The sequence below is a fragment of the Anthonomus grandis genome, chromosome 1, assembly GCF_022605725.1.
Source record: "Anthonomus grandis grandis chromosome 1, icAntGran1.3, whole genome shotgun sequence".
Taxonomy (NCBI): Eukaryota; Metazoa; Arthropoda; class Insecta; order Coleoptera; family Curculionidae; genus Anthonomus; species Anthonomus grandis.
Window position 1 is genome coordinate 26,293,878 of NC_065546.1, and position 13,940 is coordinate 26,307,817.

At 31.1% G+C, this 13,940-nt stretch overlaps 1 protein-coding gene across 6 annotated transcripts in view; it reads right to left on the minus strand.

Moving 5' to 3' along the window:
• LOC126743543 (uncharacterized) overlaps positions 1–13,940 on the minus strand; it is a 245,398-nt gene that overhangs the window by 161,659 nt on the left and 69,799 nt on the right. For 5 of the 6 annotated variants that reach the window (XR_007662924.1, XM_050450707.1, XM_050450699.1 and 2 more), the window contains 2 exons: positions 5,312–5,429; positions 5,219–5,281 (listed from right to left, as the gene is read on the minus strand). The exons of the other annotated variant lie outside the window; for it this stretch is intronic. Coding sequence is in view for 4 of the 5 variants with exons in the window: in XM_050450707.1 (XP_050306664.1) it covers positions 5,219–5,281; positions 5,312–5,429 (181 nt within the window). In the remaining variant the exon portion in view is untranslated. The remainder of the gene's footprint in view (positions 1–5,218; positions 5,282–5,311; positions 5,430–13,940) is intronic. 6 annotated transcript variants of the gene reach the window in all.

Genomic DNA, 13,940 nt, shown 5'->3' on the forward strand with positions numbered 1-13,940 from the left:
AATGAGACACCTTCTACATTGATAAGTCATTTATGTAAAACTGCATCAAAAGCTTTTCGGTAGTCAACCGTATGCTGGGAAACAGTTTCTCTTGTTGCCTGATTGTAAACTACGGAGTCGATAATAGCTAGAAATAAGTTAACCATGCCGGTTCATAGGAGTGCTATGTTTCAGCGATCGTTTTTTTACAATGCTGTTCAGTGCTACAATAAAATTCCTGCAGAATTTGTTGACCTTCGTGCAGATAAATTTAGGAGGAAATATAAAATTGTTCTTATGAATATTATTATTATTATTATTATTATTATTATTATTATTATTATTATTATTATTATTATTATTATTATTATTATTATTATAAGCTGTTCTTTATACCTCATGGGACCTCTAGTATAGCCTATCTGTTGAGCCGCTAAAATGCTATTCTGGTCACAATGTCTGTAAATAGGTTCTGTAATGCAATATGTAATTAGTTTATACTTTATAGAGTGTGAGCATATATAATTGGGCATATTCTGAGGATTCGTAAGTACGTCATTCAGAAGGTCGGTCAGTTGTTGATGTGTTGACTATTTGATTATATGTTTGACACTTTTCTCGTTCTTTATCCAGCCATGCAGTGTTGAGGTTGCATTCACTAGGTGTTGTTTATTGATTTCCTTAGAACTTCTCGATGTTTTCTTTTGTGGGGTAAATGCTAAAGGCAGTATTTGTTGGAGCAGTGTCAATAAGCTTTTGATAAAATTGCTTCTCCGAGCATTCAAAAAGTAAATTGTCTTCTTTTTTTTGTTACTAGACTTATACTATTATTATTATTATTATTATTATTATTATTATTATTATTATTATTATTATTATTATTATTATTATTATAATTATTATTATTTAATGAATACAATTAAGTAAATTGTATTTTAGGAATTGTGCTCTTGATAAATAATCGAATATGTTTCGAATTTTATTAATAATGAATGTAATTATTTGGGTTTTATCAAAAAGACCATTGGTATTGTATAAAGTTTTTCTGTTATTTTTAGATAAGAACACTGGTTTGCGTTGGGGACGGAGGGGAATAAATATAAATTGAATTTTTTAAATTATTTATGTTATTAAGAGAATTCTCGTAAGAGAATTACGTTACGTTGTTTGTACTTGGAATTATTACTCCAAATATTTTTTAATAGAAATAATTTTTTTAGATGTCTGCAAGCAAATCCTTAATTGAAGATGGGCCTTAAAAGTCAGTTGAAGATGTCATTTATTTGGCTAAAGCATGGATAATGGCCAACTCTTATCTATACCTTTATCATACTATAATTTATTATGCAAAGATTTACCTAATTCACTGTTTTTACTATTTATTTGTAAGCTGAGTATTCTGATTTAATTAATCACCGATATTGATGTTTTTTTCTTTTGATTTCTTAAGAAGACATACTAAATAAGGTATTTGTTACACAGTCGTTTGTTTCTCAACTCCTTTGTAAATGTTGTCAATTTAAACGGTAGATTCAGTCGGAAATTGGCCACGACGCACTGACAAATACCATTTAAGAAGCTTTCTGGACCTTTGTACATATTACAGAGGGTTTGTAATGTTTTTGTGAAAATGTTTCTTCATCTCAAAGTGAAAACTTCGCAAAACGTCTTCACAAGCTTACGGAGGACAAAATGGTATTTAGATGTTCAGCAGACTGTGAAGAAGCGTTTTAAGAACTAAAAAGAGCACTGCACACATCTCCAATTTTAGCGTAGCCGATTTTGAAATGAAGAAATAAAACCCTATTAACGCCAAAAACAGTTTCTTTTTTTATGTAACTATAACAGAGGTATTAGCAGCAGTAAAAGCTATTTAACATTTCCATAAAGATTTGTATGACTTGTATGGTCAACGATTCATTCTTGGGATGCCATGCTTCTTTGAAATAGCTGTTAGACTTCACACCCTAAAGAAAGCACCTTTAGGGTGACAAACACTTAATTGGTGTTTGTTAGTGTGTGGCGACCAACTTTCAATTACTTCTACTTTATCTGGAACCATTCACACCATTTTCTAATATTACATATCGAACAAGTTTTTTTAGGACTTATTTTGAGGTTAGCCTCTTACAAATTTCTCTTGAACGAGCTTAGCCCTTAACAGACTGTTGTGGAGTCCCAGGGACTCTCAGAACTATATTAACACGTATTCATCTCTAGCCTTTTATCCCAGCGCGGCGCGCTTTTTAGTACCTTCCTACTATGGCCTCAGCAACATCATGCTAGCGCGAAAAAATAGTCAGTCACTCTTGAACCTGCGAACCGAGTGCGTGGTAGTCCCTGGGACCTCACAACGTAGTTTTCGTGACTTTTTTAAGGCTTGGCAACTCGTCGGAAAGTAGTGCAATCGGGTGATCCCGAGTTTAAAGAGACTGTTCAGGCATGATATGATGAATTGGGCAGTGATTGTTTTGATCTGGAAGGAGCTAGTATCGAAGAAGGGTGAATATGTTGTCAGTGCACATGAATCCGAAAGTGAAATGTCCGAGGAAGAAATCGATACATCTGTAGGAGTCGATAATGTTGTGGACGAAATGGAAGAGGAGATGGAGGAGAACTTAGATCAGGAGAGTGATAAACATGTAAGAAAAAATTATTATGGGAAAAATCGTTATAAGTAGTCATTGGTTCATCCTACACGAAACGTGATACACATAATAATTATATACATATACATATATATATTGTAAATATATTGTAAAGGTAGCAACACTTCAGAGGACTTCACTAATAAAGAGAAGAAGCGGGCTATTCCTACGCAAGCTCTTGTTCGCCTTTGAAAACCAATATTTGGGACCAACAGGAATGTCACGGACAACAACTGGTACAGTTCATTTGAACTAGTGGATATTTTAATTAAAAACAAACTCTAACCTACATTAAAAAAATAAGCGTCAAGTACCTCCTGAATTCCTTCCTTCCAGAATAAAAGAAGTAGGGTCATGTCTCTATGGCTTTACCAAATCAATAACTTTATTATCGATCGTACCGAAGAAGGGCAAAGCTGTTGTCCTCCTTTTATCTATGCACCATACTAAAAATGTTGACCAGATACAGGATTGCTGGAGATAAATTAATTTTACAACAACATGAAATCAGGTGTGGATGCTGTGAAAAATATGTCAAGTATTCATGTAACAGACGTCTAAGACGATGGCCAATGGCAATATGCTATAGAATTGTCGATATGAGTGGATTGAATGCATATATAATTCATCAATCTCATAAAAACAGGCAAGTGTTATCAAGACTTGAATTTCTAAAACTGCTGGCTACACAACTATATGTTCCTCTTCCTGATCAAAGAGCCATTTGAGAGAGAGTATCAAAAAAGTACTAGAAATTACAGCTGAACCACAGAACGACAAAGAGCCAGAAGTTTTACCTAGAAACGCAAGAAAATACTGCTCCCCTTGCAACTCAAGATTACGGAGGAAGACTTCTTATTTATGAACAAAATGCAAACAGCTAATGTGCCTGTAATATTGTAGGAAAATGTACCAAAACTGACTCGTTGATTTCGATAAAAGTGGATAAATGAAAAAAAAATCACGGTAAATAATCCTTGCAGATTTTTGTATAAATATCTTTTGAATAACCAGGTATTTTTTTATATATACTACAAAGAAAAAGCTACAGTAGTTCGTTACCGAACATTTTCATGGAGTAAGGTTGTCTACACATTTACGAAAAAATTTTGTTTTTTTTATGGAAAGCCCTTTTACCCTAAAATAACAAAAAATATAAAAGAGTGTTGCTAACTGCCATAATTTCTTGTCAAAAAATTGTTCCAGGGAGAAATTGTTGGCAATTCTTAGAACCCAGGGACCCCACAACGTGGTTTGTGTCCCAAAATGTCACCACGTCAGTTAAGGGTTAACAAATACCTCTTGAACGTTTTTCAAATAATCTTTAATATCGGACGTCCGGCTTGGAATAACTGTCATAGAGTTTCGAAAAACTAGAACCACCATATTTTTATCGAGATGAGCCATCCCTAAGCGCGTCCCTTTTAATTTGAGGAAGTTCCACAAATTAAAATGGAATTTAAATGGAACCACCCTCTTTTGTTATAACTTAAATTAAGGATCTTAAAGTAGTATACATTTCTACAAGAAAAATTTCCAAATTTACTACTCAATAAGACCTTTAATTGAAGGTTTGACAAGGAGGGTTATAATAAATTTCTGGTAACTTCATAGGTATACGTATATTACTTCATAGTTATACGTATATATAGTTATACCATATATCTATTTAAAAGTTTTTCCAAACTGTATTTTTTCAACTTAAATATTTCCTGAATTGAAACTTGTTTCAAAAACAAATTGACACCTTGGATGTATTGGCTATTATAAACCATTACCATGCCTCCATTTAATTTTTTTTTTAATTTATAGATACTCAATTTCTTATTTTTTTCTAAAGTTCAATCCCAAGTTCGCGTCAGATTCCTTTGCAATAAAAATTTAAAAAATACCATGTAGAGCAAAAAAGAAATGAAATGTTATTGATAATGAGAAATAAACTACTGTGTTATACCATGTTTATTATTTATTCTCAAAAGTTTTTAAAGTGTCATTAAATTAAAGAGAATAACAAAATAAATACCCTAAATACAACTTTAAATAAACATTGATCTTGAGAACTTATAAAAAAGTATATAATTAATTTTACAGCTAAAACAAAAATATTTAAAACTTGTATTAAACTTACAAATTATTAATATAAGTTTTAATACAAGATTGTCAACTATAAATTTTTTTACTAAATATATAGTCTTACTCACCGCTAATCTATCTGTCTACTTTCTACTCCCAGGTCTTATCTCCAGAATGTTATTTTATTAAAATAATATTTTTTTTTTATTTATGAGCTATTTATTCTTATCTAATTATACGAAAAGATCCATGGGTGGTTGAGTTTAATTAGCCCTAAAATAGAATTGACCTGCTTACAGATAATATTATTATTATTATTATTACTATTAATTTTATATAACCCCTTAGCAGTTTTTTTCGCAGGCCATATGACTAATACTTAGATATAACCAAGAACCATTTTTAGTGGGATACACGATATATAGTATAAATTATTGATTCTATCACTTCTCGAGTGTATTATTCTCTGGCTTAACCTTTAAGGTAATATATAGATACATACGAATATTTAGGCATACCTCTTTAATATTTTCGGTTGAAACCTGCTTCACTTCTATTTTTTCTTCCTTGTCTTGTTCTTCAAGGCAATAATCAGTAGTAACTGTTAAAGGAATTGAGTCTCTAACAGATTCGATCAAATAAGATAGATCCGGATTGTTTTCATTAGGTTTTTCTTGGTTTGTTATTTGGGCATCATTGATACCAATGTCAGAAGCCAAGTAATGGTACCTTAAAGTAATTAATTATATTAGAGTTGTTGTAACTCTTTTATATTAACAAAGCAATTTTCCAGGACTAAAAAATCTTTATGCGTTGGTTTAAATTTTGTTACCATGGCATTTCTTTAATAATATTTTATACTAAAATATATGAAAGACCTTACTCAATTTTATTTATACCAGCTATTAGTTCTCAGTTCTTACAATAATTAAAAATATTACAATAGAAACAATAATCCATTCCTTTATTTTCCTTTGATGTTTTTTTAAATGGAAATTATTTTTTAATTAAAAAAATATGGTGCTTAGTGAAACACAATGTTATACTTCTATACCTTAGTATTTGGCAAAACATCTGAATATACAGGGTGTAAATGAATAGATGCGAAGAAATTCAGGGGCTGATTCTTGAGTAATTTAAAAAAAAACTTTATGTGAACGTATGTCCTAAAAGGAGTAATTTTTAAAAAATTGAAGGATGGTAAAGATTGAAAAAAAAATTTATGTATTTTTCTAGTACCTGTAAAGCATCTGTAGATATTTAAAAAAAATTTGGTATGCATTTTCTATGCATCAAAAGACATTTTCTGAGGCTCACTAATTTTTTTAATTTGTACCAGTGACGTTCGTATAAGGTCTGAACTAAATATTTTTGATGAAAAATATGATACGTCACTTTTTGTTGTTTTTTTTTATTTTTGAAATTGTCATTAAGCAAATTTGATTTCTTGACTTTCTTTTGTCCGAGGTTGCGTATTCGATTAAAAAAATAAAGTCCATCTACCTAAGTGTATTACGTGATTATTACTAATGTTTAGATGTAATTCTAAGTTTTATTTTAAACCAAATAAAACAAAAAGAAATTAAATTGTTATATAAAATGTTGAAAATCACAACCTTTTGCTATTATGCAAGAGTCTATACGTCGCATTTGTTGATCCGATAAACAATCCGGGAGAATTTTGAATTACGGCACATGAATTTATATTTCGATTTCTCAAGTTATCAATATCCAGTATCGGAATCTTGTACACCAAAGTTTTTAAATGACTCTATTTGGTAAAATCTAGCGGATTCATATCTGGTGACCGAGGTGGCCAAAACTAAGGACCGCCTCGGCCTATCCAACGATTTGGGTATGTTTCGTCTAAATAACGACGTGCTTATAAACTAAAATAGGCAGGAGCCCTATCATGCATAAACCACATTACTCTTCTAACATCTAGGGGTACCGCCTCAAGAAGTCCTGGAAGTAGGTCTTGGAGAAAATGAGTATATGTTTCCCCATTTAATCTCTGTGGTAGAAAATGTGGGCCAATAAGATTGTCTCCAATAATGCCAACCCATACATTTAAAGAAAATTGTTATTGGCGATGAGCTTCAACTATGGTATGGGGATTTTCATCTGCCCAAATGTAGTTATTATGGTAGTTAATGATGGCCTCTCTGGAAGAATTAGCTTTGTCGGTATACAGAATCTGCCTTAAAAACTGAGGGACAGTTAAAAACAAGACGTCTAGGAAAATCTCGTGGTAATAGGGCCTACACTTGTTGTACATGATATAGATATAATAACTGATCTTTTAAAATAGTCCATACAGTCATATGATTGATATCTAGCTGCAGTCCAATTTTTCTAGTACTAGTGTCAAGCTGTTCATCAATTAAATTAAGTACTGTCTTTTCCAATACCGGTGTTCTAATATCGCGTTGGCGACCACAATTATATTTTTTTGATTGAAAAGTTCCAGTTTCTCAGACTTTGCAAATTGCCGTGAACGTTAGGATGCTCTATTACTATCTTAAAATAATTAAATCTATATCTTTAACTGCTCTTACTTTACAACTTAGTTAAAAAAAGAGTGCATCCTTATTTCTCTTTTTATAATTTAAACTTCCATTTTTTCAAATTTTATCATTTATCTAATACCTTGTTACTTGCCAATAGGAGTTCTGTCTATATAAATCTGACAACGACGCATCTACTAGTTGCCACCTGATGAAACGAGAGGTTAGGTTCTTTATATTTATGTTCTGTGGTTGCCGGTATTTCTGACAATTCTGACGAGATCCGCAGTAAACATTAGCTCATTTTTGTGTTTTTTTCTAAAATCGGAACTGTTTATTTCCGCGAAACGTGTATGTTATATTTATGTAAACTCTTCGCGTATTTTTAAATCGCATAACCGTATTTTCAGACTAGAAAAATCCTCGGAAAAACCGGTTCTCCGGCGCGCCGCGGTTTTATTTGTTTATATCAGACTTTAATACTTTAGTTCGTGTTTAATTTAATATTTTTCTCCGGGTCCGTTAAAGTTAAAGGGACGTCTAAAAAACGATTTTTTTTTTGAAAATTTTTACATAGAATGTTGAGTTTGAACATTTTATTGATAAAAAAGTGAGGATGAAGTAAAAAAATACAAAATTTTAAAAATTATAAAGGATTTTCTACTTACGTATGATTCACAATTACACCCGGCTTAACTACACTCTATTTGCGACTAAGCATCACGTTGACCATTATATATGCTATTAATTTAAATTTAAAACCTTAAGTAACAAAATTCTGCAACTTAGAAGGATTTACATCACTTCTTTAGGTGATAAACACAAATTTCCATTCACAGGCAAATCAGGAATGTCAAATATGTAAATACGGATTTATTCATAAATAAAAAAACTGTCAAAATGTCACATATTTATTGGGAGTGGCTACTGTACTAGTACGATTATCGTAATTTTCTGTCCTGTCTCATTATAGGTAAGTATTTGTTTATATTTAATATAATCATAAAATATGCACACGGGGCGGTAGCCCCGTGTGCGCATACAAGGTGGGCGCACATGGGGCGGCAGCCCCGTGTGCGCACATGGGACTGTGTGGTTGGCGCACATGTGGAGTTGGGATTGCAAAAAGGGATTGGAACCTTGGGTTGGCGCTAAATAGTGGGTTGGGTAGTCGTTTGAGCCCTACTTAGTGAATGGGATAATAATTAGAAAATGGGAATTATAGGCACAAATACGCGGAAGCCCCGCGTGTTTGTGCCTATAATTCCTATGCCTTATTCCTATTCCTAATGCCTATAATGAATTTAAAGATATTTATTGTTTTGACTACAAGTTAAAATACATTAAACCTCATTGTTATTATTTACCTATAAATAATTAAATATCTTAAATTATGTTTATTTTTTCAAAATGTATATTTATTATATATAAAATTACAAAAATATCAAATAATTTAAATAAATAATACCTATTTTTTAACACCTGATAAATGTGTTTTGTTCATGTAATGTAAAATCTAACTAGGTATATTATGCCTTTATTATCTAAAATTGAGTCCACAGCCAACCCATCCAACTAAAAAGTGTTCCCGGCAAAACAAAAAAATACTACTGGGGACGTAGTGAAGCCACTGCCATTTTTGTCAAGAAGGTTGTTGTTTTATTTTTCTTGTGTGTAAATTACAAAATATGTAATTAAAAGGGGTCCAAAGCGATAAAAAATTATATAAATTTACAATAATAACCCCCAAAAAGTTCCAAAATTGCCCCAATATGTATATTTTTTAACTATAGCAAAATCAAGAGCTAAAAAACCTTGTGCAAGTTGGCAATAATTACGTATTTAATGTATGTAGAAAAACCTTCATAATTTCCAAAATTTTGTATTTTTTCCAATTATCCTCACTTTTTTATCAATATTTTGACCACACTCAACATTCTATTTAAAAATTTTCAAAAAAAAATCGGTGTTTAGAGGTCCCTCTAACTTTACCGGACCCTTTTTCTCCTAGTTCGGCTTGTAGTTAATACCAGAGTGTAAATATGCCTCAAAAGTGTTGTGTTCCGGGTTGTAATGGAAACTATAAAAATGGACCCAAAGTGCATGTCTTCGGTTTTCCTAAGGATATAAATCTAAGGCGAAAATGGGTAAAAGCCATACACAGAGATGACTTTGAGCCCACAAACAACACCAAAGTATGTGAAGCTCATTTTTCTGAAGGTAGTATAATAAAGAGTGGGGCCTACTCAAGTTCAAGATTCCAACACAGATAAAATTTTTACAATAGGATTACTAAAACCACGGCTAAAAGAAGAGTGTACCCCATCTATTTTTTTAAATTGCCCTAGTTATTAATTTGTCAAAAACTATAAAAATACGGCCAAGTAAAGATGAAAGGTTTAAAAATATTGACGAGTTGAATTAAGCAAAATTGACTTTGGCGAGCATGAGAAACAAAATAATTTGGACAGTTTTGAAGAGTTTATTGAAAAATTTTCTGCTTTTAAACTACCGAACAATTGGTTTACTGCTCACAGTGAGTCTCAAGACAGCAAAACGCTAACAATTTTTAAAATTGAATACACACCTGGTCCATGCATTAATTGAGCAATTGTTTTTAATTTAAATGTTGAAACTTTTTTATATAGCGAGCCAGTTTGTGTTTTAACATCAAAATTTAAAACTGCATATACTTCCCATAGATTTATATGCAATACTTGAAGCAATAGACCTTACTATTATTACCTTGCCTTTGGAGGAAAATGTTACCAATAACGACAACTCCGACTGTGACTTAAATCCAAATATTATGAATCCCTAACTTTACCACATCCTCAAACTATAATGGGTATTTGTAACAAACACATGACCGATCCCCACATAGATAAAAAAAATGTTTTTAACTTATGCCCCAAATGTGTTTAGTTTACTAAAGAATCATGAGAGATTTGTGACACTACTTTTTGATGAAATTCATATTGACCCTTACATGGACTATAAAGGCGGTAATATCACTGGAACATCAGTCAATAATAAGTCTCTAGCTTCGTCGGCATTTACTTTTATGATTACAAGTGTGTGTTCTAGCTTTAAGGAAGTAGTTCACATAGCTCCCATCTTCAAAATTACATCAGACATACTTCATAATTTTATTAGGACAATTGTTGAATATTTAGAGGAGATTGGGTACATAGTTTTTTGTGTTATAAGTGATAATAATGCCATTAACGGGAAAGCCATGAGCCATTTTTCAACTGCAGACCAACTTAGCATTGTTTATCCTCATCACATAGATAATCAGAGACCATTATTTTACCTATTCGACACAGTTCACTTACTTAAATGTGTATTTAATAATTGGCTTAACTCTAAACCAGACCAAAAATTTTATTTTCCTGATTTTGACACTTCGAAGAAAAAATGTGCTTCTTTTTCTGCAATTAAAAAATTACATGAACTGGAGTATGATAAGCTTTTTAAGCTTTTAAAGTCAATATATGTATTTATGTGTATATAAAAAAATTTTTTACTACTTGATGGTATAAAAAAATTATTATAAATACCTAAATACATATGTTGAATTTTGGCGCAGATGTAGGGGAGTTGGGAGTCTACATTTAATATTACACCATAATATTTAACCTGACATTCAACCAGAACTAAAACATACCTTTGAATGTTTCCTGAACTCTATTCTATTCCTAGCATTTTTTAAAATAAGCCAAATATTGAGATATTAGCATATGAAATCCCTTGGTTTTTAAAAATCGGTGGCCCACAGCGATGACGTCACGCGCCAAGCACTAAGGCCTTGTCTTTGAGTGGGTGTTGCAAGAACACAATATTTTGAAGCATTTAAGTTTAAATTATGTTGAGATGCAAATTGGTTCATTTTATTTAAATCCGAGTTGAAATTTAATTGAGATTCTTGTAAATTATTTTTAGTCAACGATACATACAACTGGGAGTCATCAGCGTTTTGTGAAGACTAGCACAAGTAACATTACATAACATTTGGCATATCTGCTTCATACAGAGAAAACAAAAATGACCCTAAAATTGATCCCTAAGGCACACCCGCTTTCTTTGGCAAATACTCCGATTTGTCTTAAGTCAAACAATTTTTTATCGAAGAGCAAAGTGAGCGTATTGATTAAAAAATTCTCCATAAATCTAATTCAATAATTTGATAGCTCAAAGTAGCTAAGCTTAGACAGTAGCAATTTATGATTAAGGGTATTAAACGGTTTGTTAAAATTTAATAAACACAAATAGGTGACCTCCCCTCATTTGCTCCTATATCGTTCGTTATATTAATTAAGCAAGTTGTTGTGCTAAAATCTTTACGAAAGCCCGATTGAGAATTCGGAATTATATGTATTTGTAACAGAAATTATTTGTAGATGTCTCTCTCGATTATTTTTGACCTTACTGGCAATATGTTAATAAATCTAAGGTATTTGTGTTCATTAGGATTACAAATTTTAGGCAAAGGTTTTATTACTGCTTTTTTCCAATTTAAAATATTATTTAGATGTTATTACTAAAATTATGTTTACCTTATTAGAACAATAAGGTAAACATAATTTTAGGTCTCCAACTGATATACCATCTTCCCCGATTGCGTTTTTGCTTATTGTGCTTATTATTTTATCAACTGTCTCTGTATCCATTAATTGAAAATTTAACTCGGTATTTACGCAAGGAAATTTATTAAAATTATAAAAGTTCATTCTGTCATCAGAAGTTGTCGTAAACTAATGAAGCGTTCGCTACATCCGATGGCACATCATACACTACGTTTTTAGAAGATACATTTAGCCTATTTACAGTTGAATTACTTACCCCTTGTAGTAGATAATAAGTTAAAATATGCTAACTTTTTCTCGAATAATGGCATGTTTTGTAAAATTTCGCAAATCTTTGTAATAATTCCAGTGAGCTTATGTTTTAGATTTTAAATATCTTCGATGTGCTTTGTCTCCGAGATTTATTAATAGTTTAATGATTGTGGTTATCCATGGCATAAATGGTTTTTGTTTAATTTTTGTTCGTTTAAGAGAAGCATGTTTGTTAACTAGATTTAAAATGTTCTTATTTGCTGTTTATATTGGGTGTGCAAAATATATTTTTCAAATTTAATTGGTTTGCATCCTGTTCAAGACTATGAAAGTTACCATTACTATAACAACGAGATTCTATGATTTTAAAATCTTTTGTTTCTTATTTCTAGGTTGACAATTGAATAAATTAAAGCATGATCGGAAATTAGTAACACGTTGCTGCAACCGCAATTTATATTTTTGTTTGTTATAATAATATTAATTAAACTTGAAGTATTTGAAGCCATATCAATGCGAGTTAGAGTAAAAATGTGTTGGCTAATTATCTTATTTTTTTTCTTTTAGAAAATCTATATTTAAATAACCAACAAATATTACAGTATTAAAAAATTGTACGGTAAATGCCATGACGTCTTCTAAAAAGTCAATAAAATTGTTAACGTTAATGCCAGTTTTATACTAAATAATGCACAATCGATAGCAGTAGCATTAAACTCAAATAACTAAAATGGTAAATGTTTATTTATATAAATTCCCACCCCACCTCTACCATCTCTATCTTTATGAGTAAATGTATATTTATTTATATTAAATTGACAGTTATCATAATTAGCCTAAAGATTTAAAAATTATGAGGGCTAAGATAATAAGTAAACTCATCAAAACCGGTATTAACCGATCGCACATTTACATGTGCTATATATAGGTTTTTATTATTTTCAATTTCGTGTTTGTGACCCAATATCTTCAATATTGCGGAGGGTTGTTGGGTGGAGTCAGAAATAAAACAGAAACCTGTTTACCTAAATGTCGACGTTTCGACTTATATTAAGTCATCCTCAGGACACTGAAATGGATTCAAGTAATTACAGAGATAAAACAAAGTAATTTCAAGTACATAAAAAAACACTATTAAAATAAATGTTCTTTAAGTTACAAAAATTAAAACAACAAAAAACAAAAACCACCGCGCAGTTAAAATTACATTCAGGTACAATCCGTTAAAAAAAAAATTTTATAAAAAAAACAGTATAAAATTAATTTTTTTTTTTTTTTTTTTTTTTTTTTTTATACATTACACCTCTTACCTAAGTCTAGGTTTCTTAAGTTATAATTAAAACACATTTTTAATAGGAGCGTAGAATTATTTTTAACATGGGTTAAATTGTAGGTGTTATTGTGGGCAAACTAGAATCAACAATAAGCCAAGAAACAAATGTTTTTATTCTTCCGAGCGTTTCTTATTCGTTTTTATTATTGGTTGATTTTTCAGTAACCCTCCGTTGTATTAGAATATTGTTAGCCATTATCGTAGAAAAGCCCACCCTAGGCACATCACTGCGGATACATCGTACACCCCAAAGTCACGCCCAGCACCCTCCTGAAGAAAAAATAGAAAGAAAAATAGAAAGCCTTGTTACTCCGACAAACCCAAATGCATCCTCATCATAGACAAAAACATGACCATACAATAAAGTTTATTACATAAGGTGCAACTTCGATCTTTATATTATAATGTCACACGATATTAATAACCCGTAGGTATTAACGTAACTGAATTAATGTTAGTTAAGAGATTGTACCTTAAATAGAAAAAAAAATTATAACAAAAAAACACAAAACTTATATAACTTCACATATAAATTCTACATAAAAACCAACATCCAGAC